General features: G+C 34.3%; 1 protein-coding gene across 1 annotated transcript in view; it reads left to right on the forward strand.

Annotated features, from left to right (window-relative positions):
• Nucleotides 1-9,798: 9,798 nt before the first annotated feature.
• Nucleotides 9,799-20,283, forward strand: part of LOC122453662 — a 189,081-nt gene continuing 178,596 nt past the window's right edge. The window contains exon 1 of the mRNA XM_043487758.1: nucleotides 9,799-9,847. Coding sequence (XP_043343693.1) covers nucleotides 9,812-9,847 — 36 coding nt within the window. The 5' untranslated portion in view covers nucleotides 9,799-9,811. The remainder of the gene's footprint in view (nucleotides 9,848-20,283) is intronic.

Below are 20,283 nucleotides of genomic sequence, written 5' to 3' on the forward strand. Positions count from 1 at the left end.
AAGAACAGTGTGGAGATTTAAAAAAAAAAATAAGTAAATAAAAATAGAGTTGCCATATGATCCAGCAACCCTAGTTTTCAATAGTGTGAAGAAACACAGTATAGTTATAATGGAGGCAAAAATATAAGTATAGACATTCAGACCGGCTTCTACCAGAGCTTTGCTACAAGCTCCTTCTCCTCTACCACCCCCCACCCCCCGCCACTTTCTTTTTCTTCTGTTTAGTAATTACTCTTCTGTGAGGGGAAAGTAGACTAAGAAAAAAATCTGAGAGAACTTCAATTTTGTTTTCACCTAGGTATTTGATACTACTTAAAAAGTGGAGGTAAATTGTTAAGCCAGTATAATGCATCTCACTGATAAAGGTTTAGATTGTGTTAGCTATTCTAAATTGTGTGTGCCCCTATAACACAGTAATTTATTCTATACAGAATATATCTCTTTGTGTGCTCTAGAAGGAGAAAGATAACATAAAGATGAATATAATGAAAATGCTTTAGTTTATCAAATTATACTTGGGAGGAAAAAGGCTGTATCTATCCCTTCATCTTGCTCACATGTCAGAAAAAGATATCAGATCCAATATAATTGCATATAAGTAGAAGTTAATAATTGCATAAAATGCCCCTTTGTAAAAAATGATGATTAAGAAACAAAGATAGTTTGTAGCCACCTAGTTACATTATCATGTAGACTGTGAAAACTACAGTTTTAATTTAATCATTGAATTAATGGGAGTAGTAGCTATTTCCTTTCATGTGCTCTATTCAGGACAAAAATACAATTTATTTAAGTTCCCTCCAGTAATATAAGAAATATGCCTATAAATTGGGTTGCTGGATCATATGGCAACTCTATTTTTGTTTTTATTTTTTAGAAATCTCCATACTGTTCTTCATAGTGGCACACCAATTTATATTCCCACCAACAGTGTCAGAGGGTTTCATTTTCTCTACACCCTGTCCAGTGCTTATTATTTGTATACTTTTTAATGATGCTCATTCTGGCCAGTGTGAGGTGGTACCTGATTCTAGTTTTGATTTGCATTTCTCTAGTAATAAGTGATATTGAGCATCTTTTCATGTGTCTGCTGGCCATTTGTATATCTTCCTTGGGGAAGGGACTTTTTAGGTCTTCTGCCATTTTTGATTGAGTGTTTTTTTTTGTTATTGAGTTGTATGAGCTGTTTGTGTATTTTGGAAATGTATTCTTTTGTCAGTTGCATCATTTGCAAATATTTTCTCCCAGTCCATAGGTAGTCTTTCTATTTATGGTTTCCTTTGCTGTGCAGAATCTTATGAGAACTATAATTTGAAAATGTACATGCATCCCTGTGTTCCTTGCAGCACTATTTACAACTGAAAAGACATGGACACAACCTAAATGTCTATCAGCAGAGGAATGAATAAAAATGTGGTATGTATACATGGTAGAATAGTGCTCAGTCATAAAAGCAGCAAAGTGCATTTGTAGCAACATGAATGGACCCAGAGGTTATCATACTAACTGAAGGCAGAAAGAGGAAGACAGATACTGTATGGTATCAATTATATGGGGAATCTAAAGTATGATACAAGTGACTCTATTTGTAAAAGAGAAACAGGTTCACAGATATGGAGAACAGACTTGTGATTGCCAAGGGGAAAGAGGGCATGGGGAGACCTGGATTGGGAGTTTTGGATTAGCAGATGCAAGCCATTATATATATATATAATGGATAAACAACAGGGTCCTACTGTGTAGCACAGGGAACTATATTTAATGTCCTGTAATAAACTATAATGGAAAGGAATATGAAAAAGTATATATATGTATATGTACAACTGAATCACTTTTCTGTACAGCAGAAATTAGCACAACATTGTAAATAAGCTATACTTTAGTAAAATATATTTTAAAAAATAAAGGGATAAAAGTAAATATGATTGTTTGAAGAACGAAAAGGGTACATGACTACTATAGACTATATTAAGACAATACTGCGAAAATTGTATGTCAAAAAATTTGAAAAAATGAAATGGAAAAATTTGCTGAAAAATATGGCTGACATAAATCTATTGAAATTGTTGTTGTTTTGGAGAGCTAAATAATTCAAATGGAGCAAATAATTGTCAATCGTCTTCTAAACCTGCTTGGAGAGATAATTTTCAATAAAAAAGTAATAGTCAGGACAGTGACTTCTCACTTTCTATATTCTCCTGAGTGTCTGATACGGTGCAGACAACTGGTAGACGCTCATGCCTTTTTTTTTTTTTTGTCTAGTCTTGTCAAAGTACTGACTTGAGAAGTCCACACAAAGCTATTTTGATTACATCTAAAAACAATTTTCAGAATAGTCCTTTAGGAGAAACTGTGGGATGCTGAATAGTGAACAAACATAAAAATTTTAAAATATTACACATTCTTTTTGAACTTTTTTTCTTTAAAAAAGAAAAAACAACTTTAAACATACATTTTACTCAGTGTTTGTACATATGCTGTTTTGAAAACAAGAACTATTAAAAGGTACCTGATACTGTGCTTTAAAAAGTTACTTTGGGATATTTTGTAAGAAAATATTTTAGCTCAGTGAAAACAGAGTCCCAACAGAGAAAAGGTTAGAAGGAACTGTGAAAAATGTTTGGGGATGTTCTGTACTCAAGTGTAATTTATTATGCATGATTTGAGGATGCCAAATCATCAGCTTTAGCACACCAGGCCGCCTGATTTCACAGAACTGGAAAAGGACATAATATCCTTCACATTTATTTCTGCTGCTATTAAAACTAGCTTCTCAAATTTCTTTCCAGCAAATCAGAACAGGGTTGCTTGTCAAACTGTGTTATTGATGAGGGTGAAGCACATAACAAAAAATAAACTAGATAAATAGATTAACATAAATAATCACTTAAGCATTTTATCATTTGTCAAAGGAACCTGAATTAATATTTTTATTTGATATATGATATTATGTCTAAATGCAGACAAAACAATAACAACAAAAAGCACTAGTTTATTTGCACCAAATGACTGTTACCTCCATATGGTATTAATCAAAGCACCAGTTACTATTTATTTTGTATGGCTAAGTTATTGAGGATGGCAATTAATTTCAAATACACATATTATCTGTATTTTATTATAGTATTGAATTTGAATTTTGTATTATTTACATTTTGAATTTTATTGTTATATTATTATTTTAGTATAAATTGTTAGAGTTTATTTCAAAATTCATGCCCATATCTATCTTTAATACAAAGTCTAAGCTATTACAGTAAAGCTTTTTCATATGCTGCCAGTAAGACACTTTCCATTTTCATAGGACCAGTATTGAAGTTCTAATGTAAAATATTAACAGTCTTTTGTTGTTTTTTGACTATTGAGGAAACCTTGTTAAGTGTGTAAACATATTTTCTGAAATTTATCAAAAATTCCACTTAATTTTGAACTAGGTATTATTAAAGAAAAATTATGAATATTTTTATAAAAGAACATTTTAGCATTACATATTAGGCTTTTAATCTCATGGCAATAACTTTGTGATGTTAGGTTGGTTATTTATTTTTAAATTTAAAACGAGTCATAAAATAATGCATTCAGTTTGAGATATGCATATATTTTCAAATATAAATGAAATAATTTGTTATTGAATGATTGCTTATTATTGATCTGATTAATAGAAGAACCAGTGAGAAAGTATTTTTAAGTTGATTTCATAAGAAAAATGAACCTTTCCTTATACTGGGGAAATGTATTATAATTTTAAATTATGTCATCAAAATCTAAGGAAGCTGTGCAAAAATGTCTTATAAACATAAGAAACCAGTCCTGTTTGAAACACATGTCAAAGATTATAATTTGACTCTTTTGTCTTTGAGGTATATTTTGATGTATTTTGAAAGCAAAATGATTGCAAATAAATAAATAAATAAGGCTGAGTTTTCACTGTTTACAAACATCTTCCCTGGACTTCAAAGTAAGAGATTGACATACTGTAAATGATAATTCTACAGTGCTCTTGCTTCCCATAAATTAACATTTAAAATGTAACCTTGAAGAAAGTAATCATTTTAGATATTACTGTTTAAGGGCACATGGTCACAATATCTAAGATTAAGGTGGTTTATTAAGGTGACTAGATGTGATAGAAGATTTATGGACATGGGCTCTCCTTCTCGCCATAGCCTTTAAACATCTCACTTTACCTTATTTTCTGAAGCTTTTCTTTAGATATAAAGCTGAGACTTTGAGCAGATGTCAAATAGAAGGTGCCATGGGACAAAAAATAATTATTGTTCAGAGAAAATCGTATCTTTTTCACACTGCCATTTATCTTTTTCTGCCCATCAATTGATAAGTAATAGAAAGTAGGCACTATTGTTGTTTTCAGCATGCTGATGATTTTATTCTGTTGGTCTTAAGTTTCTCTTGGCTGTTGCTTCCCTTAATCTTTTTTGTTTCTCTCTGTCATCTTTCTAACCAAGCAAATAATGTAGGAAACCACAGAGGTCTACTCTAATTATATAAAAATTTTATATCGGTTATAGTAATGTGTAAGGATGTGAATAAAAGTTAGACTTATATAGGCATTGCTCATAACAGTAAATCTGTAAAGACTATCAAGATTGTACTTGCTGTATAAAAATGGTGTTAACTATATCTTTCTTCATGAGAGTACCTTAAACATCTATGAAAATTGAAAATGTGCAGTTCCTACAACCAACACTGAGATGACTAGGAACCTACTCTAGCATATACTTACTCATATGTCAGATGAGACAGATTCAAAGATGGCCATTTCTGACTGGAGAGTGTAGTGAAATACTAGAAAAAAAATGATACATGTGCTAGTTGATAAAGAAATAAATGAATAAAAAGTGATATATACATATAAATATTTAAAATTTACTCATGTATAAAATTTAACTGTATAGATCAGTGCATAAAAATCTTTAAGACATTATGGAGTGAACAAAGTGAGCTGCATAAAAAGCATGTTATCCTTCATGTAAATTAATGAAAATCCTCAAAACAAAACTATATACTTGCTATGGATACATATGTAAAGTTTTGAGAAAGGGAGTGGAAGGATGAATTATAAACACATAGCCGTGGAAACTTCTAAACAGATGTCAAGTAGATAGGACTCGAAGAAGGAGCCAAGTGAGCTTTACATTCTGCTGCCTTTAACAGTTTATATTAGCAACATGTTAATGGTCTTTGTATAATTTTTAATTGATATCATGTAGAATTATATTCAACTGTGTGTGACATTAAACCGAGAAATTGTGGTTTAAAGAAGATAGAAGTTGATTTCTCTGTCACGTGGAAGAGGTAGGTTACCAGGGCTGGTATGGTGACATCATGGTGGCACCCAATCCTTCTCAGCGATTTTGTGAATTTTTATGTCAAGTCATGATCCAAAATGGTTGTTGGAGCCTTAGTTGTCATTTTTGCATTCTAAACCAGTAGCAGGAAAGAGGGTTCCTAAAAACATCTCTCCATTCTTTTCAGGGATGCAGACTAACTTTCATTTCTATCTCTTTAGCCAAATTTAGTTGTGTGGTACCACTCAGTGCTAGAGATACTGAGACATGCACCATTCTAGCTTGTTCAGATAAGACATAAGGAGAGAATGGATGTAGGAAATCAATTTGCATTCTTTTTTAAAATTAATTAACTTATTTTAATTGGAGGATAATTACTTTACAATATTGTGATGGTTTTTGCCATACATCAACATGAATTGGTCACAGGTATACATGTGTACCCCCTTCATGAACCCTCCCTCCTCACCCTATCCCTCTGGGTTGTCAAGCTTGCACTGGCCATCTGTTTTACATATGGTAATATACATGTTTCAATGCTATTCAATGCTATTCTTGTTTTCTCCCACTTAGTCCAAAAGTCTGTTCTTTACACCTGTGTCTCCTTTGCTGCCTTGCATGGTAGGATCATTGTTACTGTCTTTCTAAATCCATATATATATGTTAATATGCCATATTTGTCTTTCTCTTTCTGATTTACTTTCCTCTGTATAATAGGCTCCAGTTTCATCCACCTCATTAGGACTGACTCAAATGTGTTCCTTTTTTATAGCTGAGTAATATTCGATTGTGTACACGTACCATGACTTCCTTATCCATTTGTCTGCCAGTGAACTTCTAGGTTGCTTCCATGTCCTAGCTATTGTAAATAGTGCTGCAGTGAACACTGGGGTACATGTGTCTCCTTCGATTCTGATTTCCTTAGAGTGTATGCCCAGAAGTGGGATTGCTGGGTCATATGGCAATTCTATTCCCAGGTTTTTAAGGAATCTTCATACTGGTTGTACCAGTTCGCATGCCCACCAACAGTGAAAGAGGGTTCCCTTTTCTCCACACTCCTTCCAGCATTTATAGTTTGTAGACTTTTTGATGATGGCCATTTTGATTGATGTGAGATGATACTTCATTGTGGTTTTGATTTGCATCTCTCTAATAATGAGTGATATTGAGCATCTTTTCATGTGTTCTTTAGCCATCTGTATGTCTTCTATTGTTCTTTGGCTCACTTTTTGATTGGGTTGTTCATTTTTCTGGTATTAGGCTGCATGATCTGCTTGTATATTTTGGAGATTAATTATTTATGAGTTGTTTCATTTGCTATTATTTTCTGCCATTTTGAATGCTGTCTTTTCACCTTGTTTATAGTTTCCTGTGCTGTTCTAGGAATGACACTTGAACAGCAAATTTTAGAAATTTTAAGTTCTTCTCTTTACTGCATGCTGAAAGACCACTTTGAATTAATTAAATTGAAGCAGTGAAACCATATCTACAATAATTATAATACAACTTATATTTTCAGTATTCAATCACCAATAATATTTTTAAACTTAAAAGCTTTTGTGCAAAATTTTTTAAGTTTAATTAGGTCCCATTTTTTCATTTTTATTTCCATTACTCTGGGAGTGGGTCATAGAGGGTTCTTGCTGCGATTTATGTCAGAGAGTGTTCTGCCTATGTTTTCCTCTAAGAGTTTTATAGTTTCCGGTCTTATATTTAGGTCTTCAATCCATTTTGAGTTTATTTTTGTGTTTGGTGTTAGAAAGTATTCTAGTTTAACTCCTTTACACGTGGTTGACCAGTTGCCCAGCACCACTTATTGAAGAGACTATCTTTTCTCCACTGTATATTTTTGCCTCCTTTAACAAAGATATGGTGTCCATAGATGCGTGGATTTATCTCTGGATTTTCTGTTTTGTTCCGTTAATCTATATTTCTGTCTTTGTGCCAGTATCATACTTTCTTGATGACTGTGGCTTTGTGCTTCAGCTATTTGAGGTCTTTTGTGTTTCCATACAAATTGAGAAATTATTTGTTCTAGTTCTGTGAAAATACTGTTCTTAAAGATGGAGATAGAAATGGGAAAGTGAGAAAGAGCATGTGCACCAGGAGAGAAAGAGGGATGCAAAAGTGAATAGTAGTTGAATTTGAGTGTAGAGATATGGATGGCTACTTTTTTAAAATAAATACATTTTATATTAAAAAAGACTCACAATTAAAATTGTTCAAATTTTCTTGTTTTTTTTAAAATAATTACCAGCCCAATCTCATTAGCAATGTTTCATCTATAAAATGTAAATAAGACCACTTACAACATACACCAGAGAGTTTTCATAGTCACTGGGGCTTGAAGCAAGAAGCTGTCAGTGCAAATGCTCCTTCCAGTTATGGATGGTCACCAACAGTGTATGCTATAGATACCTCGAGTTCTAAAATGTGCATCTAAATAAGTCTGTCCCTGAGAGAGTTTATTTGATTTATACTCCTTTTGAAGATGATCAGGAGAGGAAGAGTTATTGGTGATTGAATACTGAAAGTATAAGTTGTACTATAATTATCACAAATATAATATGGTTTCACTGCTTCCATTTAATTAATTCAAAGTGGTCTTTCAGCATGCAGTAAAGGGAAGAATTTAAAATTTCTAAAATTAGCTGTTCAAGTGCCATTCCCAGAAGGGCATTACCAAGTATTTTCTTTTGAGCTTTAATTAGTGCTATGGCTCTGAGAGGGCAGGTAGAACATCCCTGTGAAGAGATGTGCTTCTTTGAAGCCACTTAAACACAAGGTGGATGCTTCAACACAAAGTGGATTGACATTATAAATTTCAGAATTTTGTCTCTTCATTTCCTCCTCTTTTCCCAAATACTCAAAGTAACTGTGAAAAATATGCATTGAGATTATAGATTTGGTTGTGAATGACATCAAGTGGTTTTTGTTGGCGTGTTTCTGCTTTAGATCTTTCCCCTCCCTGCCTTTCCTTTTCTCCCCACTATCTCTTTCCAATAAGTTAGACGTTACAGATACAGCTAAACTCATTTCCCATGACATATTTCCCTTCTCTCACTCTCCTAAAGTTTACTATTCCAGAAAAAAAGGATGGTACTTTGTGTATTTACTTAAATAATGAAATCATAAACCTATCTTTTCCAATAAACATATCCTTGGTTTATTTTTACTTATTATGCTTTGGAAATGCAACTATGTTGATTCATGTAGACCTAGCAAGATTATTTGATTTAGTAGTTACTCTTTTCAAAAAGAAATGTGTTTTTATATTCATCTTTTTATTGAAACTCGTATATGTAAAGTGTGGTCCTTGTTATAAATTCTTATGCATCTATTCCAGTATCCTTTATTTAGCCAGTCTCCTGTTTAGTATTAGATAGATTGTATAATTGCAAATCTGGTACTTTTCACAGTAATAGATTTTGACAGCTTTTTAAGTGACATGATTTTGTGTAATTAGAATGTTTTCCAGTCTGTAAGTTAGTCAGGAACCTCACCACTTTCTTGTATAACGTTTTTGATTTTTGATCAGTGACATTTTCCACTTGCTTATGTACATATTCCATTATTTCATGAATACTTTCCACTATTTACAGGCAAAGCCTAGTTTATTGATCCAATATAGTGTACTGTGTTTTCATTCCAAATCATCTGTATTAATCACTTAAGTATATTTTAAAGGGGTTTGAGGTTGCACCATTTGAGTATACTATATAGGGCCTATATATCTAGCTAAGATTATAATTCATTTTATTAGACAATAGTTAATTCAATAGATTTATCTGAACAAAAACATCTTGTTGATAATACACCAGCAGATACTGCACCCAAAATGTAAAATTGTATATAATCAAATTAACAAATCGGGATAATTGTTAAGTAACAATTTAACATCTGGTAATATAACTAACTAGCTCAAAATAGTCTCAGAAATGTAAACTGAAATTGAAATATATATATATATATATTTTAACCTAAATGTTAAGTAACAAGTAAACAAATTAATATAAATTCTGGTTTAAAAAATAAGAACCCTGGAGATAATGAATCTCAATATTTTCCATGAAATATTGATTAAAAACATTTATTAAACTCCTGGTGAATATGTATGCAGCACTTAATTATGTTTAGTGGGGAAAAACATATTCTAGCCCACAAGGAATCTATGATTAACTATGAACATAAAATTAACTAAAGACATACTTCAGAAGTAACAGTGATATAGTGAAAACTCTTAAATTATGTTATCCTGAATTATTGGTGTAAGTTCTTTCACCTAAAAGAATTTCTAGTTAACTGAAGTATTGAAATGGCAATTATGTTTAATCATTTAAATGAAAACCATTTGTAAAGGAGGGCATGCTTTCTAAACAGAATATTCTGTGCAATTTTACTTCCAGTTATTATATTTGCTATAATGAAATAACTTTTCTGTTTCCTTTTGTGATGTCAGTGCATCTGCTTTTGTTTTCCCACTACAGAGTGCTGAGGAGACTATGCCTAGTATGTGTTCCCCACACTGTTCTGCACAGGTAAAAATGTTTAAAAATGTTAAATGGAATGGTCAAGATTTTCAGAGAATGATCTATAGTTTAAAAAGTTTTGGAGACAATATATTAAGTAAAAGTAGCTATACTTGTTTTAGAATCACTTTTCCACCCATAAAATGTTAAAACTTTGAAGATGAACTTTTTGTTTGCAATATTTCACTAACTTTATTAGATCATAAAACTCATGTCTTCATCTTCAATACACTAGTGTTCCTCAAACACAATTTTGGAAATACTGGCATTATATATTGTCCTCCACTTATACACAGGTGATTGCCTTACCACTTTGACTCCTATATTTATAGACATTTTTATATTAAAAATAAAAATAATTTAAAAATTAAAAATGGTGTAGGTTATTTTAGGTTCTTTAGATTTTCATATAAATGTTCAAATCAGTCTGTCAATTTGTGCAAAAACTCCTGGTGGTATTTTGATTGGTATTCAATGAATCTGTAAATCAGCTTAGGGAGAGTAGACATCTTAATAATATTGAATCTTTTGATTTATTAACATAGGATAGATATCTATTAAATTGCCTTTAATTTCTCACAGTAATGTTTTGTGCTTTTTAGGTCTTAGTTATCTTTTGTTAAATGTATTCCTATAAATGTCTTGTTTTATGATAATATTATAGTGTCATTTAAATTTTTTTAATTGCCTTGCATAAATAAATGCAATAAATTATTTTTTTGGCTTCATATCCTGTAATCATGCTAATTTTACTTAATAAGTCTAGATTTTTATTATTTTGGTAGAGTCCTTAAGACTTTCTATGTAAGCAAGTGTGTGGGTATAGACAGATTTATTCTTTCCCAAAATTGTTGCTGTATTTCACTGTCAAAACTCATTACAGTACAATATCTATAAAAAGGTGGAGTGGACAGTTTTGCATGGTTCCTGGTCTTACAGAGTAATCATTCAATATTTCACTATAAAGATGTAGGTATTTTTTTGTTGTTGTTGTTTTTAGATACCCTCTATCAAATTAAGGACATTCTTTTATTTTTCAAGTGTGCTGAGAACTTTTTTAGTGCATGGATGTTGAATTTTGTCAAAGGCTTTCTCTGTACCTATAAAACTGTTATGAGTTTTATCCTTTGTTCTATTAATGGGGCAAATTACATTATTGATTTTTACTTATTACACTAATTGTGTATCCCTGCAATAATTCCTAGTTGATCACAATGTGTTTTTCTTTTATATATATTTGTGTTTGATTTTCTGATATTTTGCATCTATGTTTATAAGGGCTGTTGTTATGTAATTTTTTGGTAATGTTTTGATCAGAATTTGTATCAGGATTTTGCTGGTATCACACAGCAAGTTGGTAAGTTTCTTGCTCTTGTCTGTTTTTTCAAGTGGAGTTAAATGATTGCTAGTATTTTTTTTTTCCTTAAATGTCTGACAAATTTACCAAAGCAAGTATTTGCCTTCAGAGCTTTCATTTAGGTTGTATTTTTAATTATGAGTTTGATTACTTGTACAGGTGGAATACTACTTTGGATTATCTCTTTTATTCTTCACTAGTTTTAATAGCTTATTTTTCAAAGAATCGTCCTTTTCATTTAATTTTCAAGTGTATTCACATAATACTACTTATAATATTCTCATTTAATGATTTTAGATTCTATAGTAATATCACATTTTGTTTTCCTAGTATTGGCTTTTTGTGTTATTTTTCTATTTCTTTATCTGCCTTCCTATATGCTTAATTGATTTTATTATCTTCCCAGAGAACCAGATTTTGACTTTATTGATTCTAATATTTGCTTTGTTTTTCATTGATTTCTTCTTTTCTACTTGTTATTTTTTTAATTCTTACTGACTCTGATTTTAATTCATTTTTAATCTAGCTTCTTAATTTACAAATCTTGATAATTTATTATAAATCTTTTTTCCTTTAAAATATAGATATCTAAAGTAAAAAATTTCCTTAAGTTCTACTTTAATTACAAATCACACAGTTTTCTGTTTGCATTTTCATTATCATTTTCTACAGAATATTTTGTTTTCTCATGAACTTTTTTTTAAAATCAATTACTTTCTTTATTGTTTTTGAATCAGTGACTAGCGTCAAGTATCATCACGTCACTGACAGAAAATTACTATTTCTGCTATGAATATAGAAGTGTTTTGTATGTTTTGTGTGTGTGTGTGTGTTTGATTTACCAAAAGACTGGATAATTAAGAGATATCAACAGGAATTTGAAAGTACTGGCCTGGTTTGGGGATAAAATGGGGGTAGAATATTAAGGGATATAGAAATAAGGCTCTATAAAAGAAATTTTATTGATATGTAGAATTCTATCATTAGTCATGATGTAATATCCTAACAAAGCCACTCTAGAGCCACTCTTGATGTGTTACTGTTGAGCAGAAGCCCAAGTATAGTGTCCATTCCTGCCCTCATCCCTGCTCTACTTATGGGCCTGTCACAGAACTGTCAAACAATATCAGGAATAGGGGGCTGAAGAAGAAAAGAGGCTGGCTCCTCTACTGTTCTGTTGTTCCATTTAGTGTTTATTGTTTAATAGTGTTCTACTGTTTTTATTCCTCCATATTTCTTATGCAAATATTAATCTTTGTTTAAAATATGATAGCTATCCAAATATCTTAATACCGTTTATTAAAGTTTATATTTTTACCATAAATATGAAGTACAATCTTGACTATGTTGTAGGTTTCTAAATGTAGTTTTTGTCATTTTTTGATTTGTCTTTTCCAGTAGCCTGTCTACACAATGCCATTTTTAAATTTAAAAACGTTTAAGTTCCCTATCATTACAGACTAAGTAACTTTAAGCATCGAGGTACAAGTTTTAAAGCATGCATTAATCCAACAACAGTAACAACAATTTTACATTTGTTTCATCATCTATCACCTCCACTGTATAATCTTAAGGGGTTTGATTTAAGTCATACCTGAATGATCTAGAGTTTTCCCCTACTTTCTTCAGTTTAAGCCTAACTTTTGCAATAATGGGTCTGAGCCACAGTCAGCTCCAGGTCTTGTTTTTGCTGACTGTATAGTGCTTCTCCATCTTCAGCTGTAAAAAATATAGTCAGTCTGATATCAGTATTGACTTTCTGGTGATGTCCATGTGTAGAGACATCTCTCGTGTTATTGGAAGAAGGTGTTTGCCTTGACCAGTGTGTTCTCTTGGCAAAACTCTGTTATCTTTGCCCTATTTCAGTTTGTACTCCAAGGCCAAACTTGCCTGTTACTCCAGGTATCTCTTGACTTCCTACTTTTGCATTCCAATCCCCTGTGATGAAATGGACATCTTTTTTGCATTAGTTCTACAAAGATTTGTTGGTCTTCATACAACTGTTCAACTTCAGCTTCTTTGGCAATAGTGGCTGGGGCATAGACTTGGATTACTGTGATATTGAATGGTTTGCCTTGGAAATAAACTGAGATCATTCTGTCATTTTTAAGATTGTATCAAAGCACTATATTTCAGACTCTTTTGGTAACTATGAGGACTACTCCATTCCTTCTAAGGGATTCTTGCCCACAGTGCTAGATATAATGGTCATCTGAATTAAAATTGCCCATTCCCATCCATTTTAGTTCACTTAAATGTTGATGTTCACTCTTACCATCTCCTTTTTGACCATGTCCAATTTGCCTTGACTCATGGACCTAACATTCCAGATTCCTATGCAATATTGTTCTTTACAGCATCAGACTTTATACTCACCACCAGACACATCCATAACTGAGTATCATTTCTGCTTTGGCCTAGCTGGTTCATTCTTTCTGGAGGTATTTGTCCTCTCTTCCCCAGGAGCATATTGGACACCTACTGACCTGGGACCTCATCTTCTGTTGTCATATCTTTTTGCCTTTTCAACTGTTCATGGGGTTTTTGACACAAGGATACTAAAGTGGTTTGCCATTCCCTTCTCCAGTGGACCATGTTTTATCAATGGTGGACAGAGTGTCTGAAGAACTATGGAGAGAGGTTCATAATATTGCACAGGAGGTGATAACCAAAAGCATCCAGAAGAAAAAGAAATACAAAAAGGCAATATGGTTATCTGAGGAGGCCTTACCTACAAAGCTGAGAAAAGAAAAGCGAAAGGCAAAGAGAAAGAGAAAGATATACCCAACTGAATGCAGATTTCCAGAGAATAGGAAGGAGAGGTAAGAAAGCCTTCTTAAGTAAACAATGCAAAGAAATACAGGGAAAAAATAGAATGTGAAAAACTAGATATCTCTTCAAGAAAACTGGAGATATCAAGGGAGCATTTCATGCAAAGATGGGCACAATAAAGGACAAAAACAGCAAGGACTTAACAGAAGCATAAGTTAAGAATAGGTGACTAGAATACACAGAAGAACTGTACAAAAAATGTCTTAATGACCCAGATAACCATGATTGTGTAGTCACTCATCTAGAGCCAGACATCGTGGAGTGTGAGTCAAGTGGGCCTCAGGAAGCATCACAGCAAACAAAGCTAGAAGACATGATGGAACTCCAGCTGAACTATTTCAATTCCGAAAAGATGCTGCTGCCAAAGTGCAGCCCTCAACATGCCAGCAAATTTGGAAAACTCAGCAATGGTCACAGGACTAGAAAAATTCAGTTTTCATTCCAGTTCCAAAGAAAGGCAATGCCAAAGAATGTTCAAACTACTGGACAATTGTGCTCATTTCACTTGCTAGCAAAGAAATGCTCAAAATCTTTCAAGCTAGACTTCAAAAACCTGTAAACTGAGACCTTCTAGATGTACAGGCTGGATTTAGAAAAGGCAGAGGAAGCAAAGATCTAATTGCCAGCATCTGTTGGATCATAGAGAAAGTTAGGGATTTCCAGAAAAATATCTACTTCTGCTTCATAGACTATGCTAAACCTTTGACTGTGTGGATCACAACGAACTATTGGAAGTTTTTAGAGTTGGGAATACCAATCCACCATACCTGCCTCCTGGAAAACTTGTGTGTAGGTCAATAAGCAATTGTTAGAACCGGAAATGAAACAATGGACTGGCTCAAAATTAGGAAAGGGGTGTGTCAAGGCTGTGGATTGTCACCCTACTTATTTAACTTATATGCAGAATATATTATGTGAAATGCCAGGTTGGATGAATCACAAGCTGAAATCAAGATTGCCAGGAGAAATATTTACAACCTCATATATGCAAATGATACTACTCTAATGGCAGAAAGTGAAGAAGAACTAAAGAGCCTCTTGATGAGGGGAAAAGAGGAAAGTGAAAAAGCTGTCTTAAAACTCAACATTCAAAAAATGAAGATCATGGCACCTGGTCCCATCACTTCATGGCAAATAGGTAGGGAAAAAATGGAAACAGTGGCAGATTTTACTTTCTTGGGCTTCAAAATCTGCAGATAGTGACTGCAGCAACAAAATTAAAAGACCTTTGCTCCTTGGAAGAAAGTTCTAATCCTGGACAGTGTATTATAAAGCAGACATCACATATATACGTCACATATAGTCAAATGTATTGTTTTTCCAGTAATCATGTACGGATGTGAGAGTTGGACCATAAAGAAGGCTGAGTGCCGAAGAATTGATGCTTTTGTATTGTGGTGCTGGAGCAGACTCTAGGGAGTCCCTTGAAGAGCAAGGAGTCAAACTAGTCAATCCTAAAGGAAGTCAATCCTGAATATTCATTGGAAGGACTGGTGCTGAAAGCTGAAGCTCTAATACTTTGGCCACCTGATGCAAAGAGCTGACTCCTTGAAAAAGACTTTGATACTGGGAAAGATTGAGGGCAGGAGGAGAAGAATGAGATGTTTGGATGGTATCACCGACTCAACGGGCCTGAGCTTGAGCAAACTCATGGAGATAGTGGAGTACAGGGAAGCCTGGCATGCTGCAGTCCATGGGGTCACAAAGTGTTGGACATGACTTAGCAACTGAACAACAACATCACCATCTATAATTAAGTTAGACTTTAAAATAGTAGGTGCAGACTTTTTAATGAATAAAGAAGTAACATTCCTGATAACAGGCTTTCTAGTAGTTAAAGATTTCTTTATAAAAAGAAGTTCTGTTACTGACATCTCATGTATATTCCCTCTGTAGTTTTTTTTTTTTTTTGTTCTAGTATATTTTTGTCTAGAAGTCAGTTAACAACTCCAAAATTAAAGCTAAGTTTTATTGCCTTAAGGCCCCTGATTCATCTAACTTTATCTGGCTTCACTTTTTTCCTCCTGCAGCTAATAATTGAATATGATAAAATAGAAGGTAGAAATAAATTAGAATACTAATAGTTTCTTTTAATTCAAAAATATGCAAGGAAGGGATAAACAATTGATATTATTCAGCAACCTGGTTGTAAATGTGGCAGATTGTTCATTACATGTTGAAAAACCTTTCTCTTTGTTGTTTCCACAAAGATCTGATTTTTCAACTGACAGAGATGCATTTTTTTTCCGTCCCAGAGATAAGTCATCATCAGTCTAAACCTGTCAAAGTGATCTCAATCTCTTTGGTCTAGTGAGGAACACTGTTATATAAGCAGAGTGTTCTAGAGAGCTTCTGAGGTTTCCTCTTCATGAGAGAAGTATACTTGTTAGTCCCATCTCTTTTCTTTCCTTCCTTCCTTGACCTAAGGTATGATGCCTGAAGTTGTGATAGCCAACTTGCATCTTAAGGAAAAAGCCCCAGAGATCACAGCACAATGAGCATTATCATCGCAGAGACAACATTATTGATCTAATGAGCTGATCAGTATGGGAAACTATAACTTTAGGGGAAGAATCATTATGGAACTGAAAATCATGACTCCAAAGCATACACTTGTGTTTCCTCCCATTTTTGTAGCCTACCTTATTTAAGCATATGATACTGACAGGTCTATTACGAAAATATTTTGAATAGTAGATTCCAAAGTCTTCAGAAATTTGATGCCAACTCTTCTGTATGATTCTCTCAGAGCACAGATCACAGACCACCCTGTTTTAGTATTTAAGCATCTGTGGTGGTCCTCTCTTATGGTCCTCAAGGATTCCTGCCAGCTGGTATTTATACGTGTATGTATGCCTTTGAATGTGAACCAAACTTAGTGACTTGCTTCTGTCAAGTAGGATGCAGCAGAAGTGATGGGTTTGTCATTTCTGAGATCAGATTATAGGAAGATTGTGGCATGTATGTTGGGTGATCTCTCTGGCTCTCTTACTCCCTATTCTGTGCTGTGAGCTGCTGTATCGGAAAAATTATTCCTTGTGTGTTTCTTTTTAACTCTCACACTACTGCCTCCCTCATACCATTTCTATGGTATGGATGAATGGGGAGTTTTCTTACACCAAGAAATGTAGGATGAATGGGGAGTTTTCCTACACCAAGAAGTTCTCTGCAATACCAGCTGTGTGTCCTACAACTCAGTTCTGACGCTAACCAGAGTTAGCACAGACACTATAGGTTAAGGGCTAGTTCTACAAGACTACCCTGTACCCCAAATTTTTGAAATTAGTCACTTAGTTGTGTCTGACTCTTTGTGATCTCATGGACTATACCCTGCCAGGCTCCTCTGTCCATGGGATTTTCCAGTCAAGAATACTGGAGTGGGTTGCCATTTCCTTCTCCAGGGAATTCTCCCAACCCAGGGATCAAATCCGGGGTCTCCTGCATGGCAGGCAGATTCATTACCATCTGAGTCACACCCATTTCACATGTTAGTCTGAAATGGTAGATCCCCGTGTTACCCATAACTTGTGTCTGACTTGCCTATAAATCAGAGGTTCTCGTGATTCCTTCCTTGAATTTGATCATTTGCTGTAACATTTCATAGAACCCAGGAAACACTTAAGTTTAGCACTTAGCTATAAAATAAAGGATATGATAAAGAATACAGATGATGTACAAAAAAGAAGAGATACATAGGGCAAGGTCTGAAAGGGTCCCTAGTGCCAGAGCTTTGGGCCCCACGGAGTTGTGGAGTACCACTCTTGATACAAGAATGTGTTCACCAACCCAGAAGCTCGCAAACCTTATACTATGGGTATTTTTATGGAAGCTTCATCATGTAGGCCTGAGGAGCATTAACTCCATTTTGAGCCCTTCTTTCCTTTCCAGAGAATGGGGGCATGGGGCTGAAAGTCTCAAACTTCTAATCTTGGGTTGGTCTTTCTGGTTACCAGCTCGCACCTAGGAGCCTACCAAGTCACCTCATAAGAACAAAAGACATTTCTATCAGCCAGAAAATTCAAGGGATTTGGGAGTTTGGTGTCAGATACTCCTATCACTAAAGTAATTACAGTCTTCTGTGTCAAGAACGAGGCTCAAACTCTAAATGTTAGAAAAAAAGATTCTCCTGGCAATTCTATTTACAAGAGTTTTAGGAATGCTGTCTTAGGAACCAGGGGGAATAGATATATGTATTTCTTTATTTCACAGCTATCTTAAGGGATTCCCATGTAGCCAGGAGTTTGTGTTTCTGGCTAGTGACCATCAAGGACCTGAGCCTGTCCTTACACTTACAAGGCTGAGCTTGAAAGCAGATCTTGCCCCAGCAGAACCTTAAGATAACTCTAATCCAGCCAGCACCTTGATTACAGACAGGGATTTTCTGCTTCACCTACAAAAGTAGGAAAAGCATGAAGAATGCTCCACAGCTGCTGCTCGTTAGTATCATCATTTAGCCTTCTTTTACTCTGTCTTTCTCATTTGGTGTGTAGTGGTTATTCATTAGCACACATATGGATGGTCTGTAGTCCCTAATTCCTTCTCATCTGTATTAATTTGCCAGTGAAGATTCTGCTTTCTCTAAACACAACTCTAAAGAAAGTAAAATGTTTTCTTCCTTTCAGTGATAATCTTTAAATAGTTGGTGATTATATTAAATATTATTACATTCACTCACCTTTCAAGAATTTTTTTTCTTTTTCCTACTGAGAGATGCACATTTATGCAGTACAATAAAATTATGTGGGAGGGATTTCAATTTCATAGTAAAATGGTAAGTTTATTATGAAATGTTTACATTCCAGTCCTCATCTTAGAACATAATTGTGTTAGTTATTAAACTGTTGTTGTCAGCTATGAGTTCATCCTCCATATGGAGTATTATGATGCTGTGGCTGGTCCTCTGCCAACCACATTTCTTCTTTGCCAATTGGCTCCCCATTAGGTTCTGCCATAGGGACATTAGAGCAAGTGCAAAAAAACAGGAGAGGGGAGAAAGGAGTTTCGTTTCTCTGTCTGTCTGTTCTTGTTGGCCCTGCTTCAGCCTTGGCCCTCTACCATGTGCAGTAGCAATCACCTCTAGTTCCCAGGTTGTTCACTCCTCTTAGAAGTGGCCTTGGAGATGGATGAAGCTGGAGCCCATTATACAGAGTGAAGTAAGCCAGAAAGATAAGCACCAATACAGTATACTAACACATATATATGGAATTTAAAAAGATGGTAACGATAACCTTATATGCAGGACAGAAAAAGAGACACAGATGTATAGAACAGACTTTTGGACTCTGTGGGAGAAGGTGAGGGTGGGATAATCTGAGAGAATAGCATCAAAACATGTATATTATCAAGTGTGAAATAGATCGCCAGTCCAGGTTGGATGCATGAGACAAGTGCTCAGGGCTGGTGCACTGGGATGACCCAGAGGGATGGGATGGGAAGGGAGGTGGGAGGGGGGATCGGGATGGGGAACACATGTAAATCCATGGCTGATTCATGTCAATGTATAGCGAAACCACTATAATATTGTAAAGTAATTAGCCTCCAACTAATAAAAATAAATGAAAAAAAAAAAGAAGTGGCCTTGGCAGCAATGTCAGCATCACAGCTGGCCTTCCTCCCTCGGTCTGGGCCCAAGTACACAGGGGTCTTCTTTGAGGTTCCAGAGATTAATGTTAACCCTACAGCATCTGCCCCTCAAATTCTTTGGTTCTAGATCTGCAGGGTCATTCCTCTGAACTGCTAACTTCTGATAACCCTAACTCTTCCTTTTGGTCCCTTAGCCTTAGTTAGGGCTGTTACCTACTTCTTACAGTTACTATTTCTTTCCATGTTAGTATTCCTGTTTTATTTTGTTTTGTTTTCCTAATATCAGCCTAGCTAATTTCCTCTATAAAATTCTCTTATTATTTTGTTTTGTTTAACAATAATTGTTTCTGTTTTCCTACCTTGACTGTGACTGGTACACAGTACAATAGTAGGAGAATTTACATGGAGACTATTTCAAATTCACAGTAAAATACTACATAAGTCCAAGACATAGATCCTATTAAGTTTATACTATATATTGATTGTTTTGAAATGTGCTTTGAATGTTAAGTACTGGTCTTAAAAACACAAATGTCCATAATGGCCGTCTTTTCTAAAAGTAAAACACTTGAATAGACTTAACAAGTTGGCAATGAGTCATTCTCTAATATCCTCTCTGGTTCACAGAAGACTTCTCACCATCACTAACCACCTCTTTCTCTGAATTTATATT

The sequence above is a fragment of the Cervus canadensis genome, chromosome 15 (assembly GCF_019320065.1).
Source record: "Cervus canadensis isolate Bull #8, Minnesota chromosome 15, ASM1932006v1, whole genome shotgun sequence".
In the NCBI taxonomy this organism is placed as follows: domain Eukaryota; kingdom Metazoa; phylum Chordata; class Mammalia; order Artiodactyla; family Cervidae; genus Cervus; species Cervus canadensis.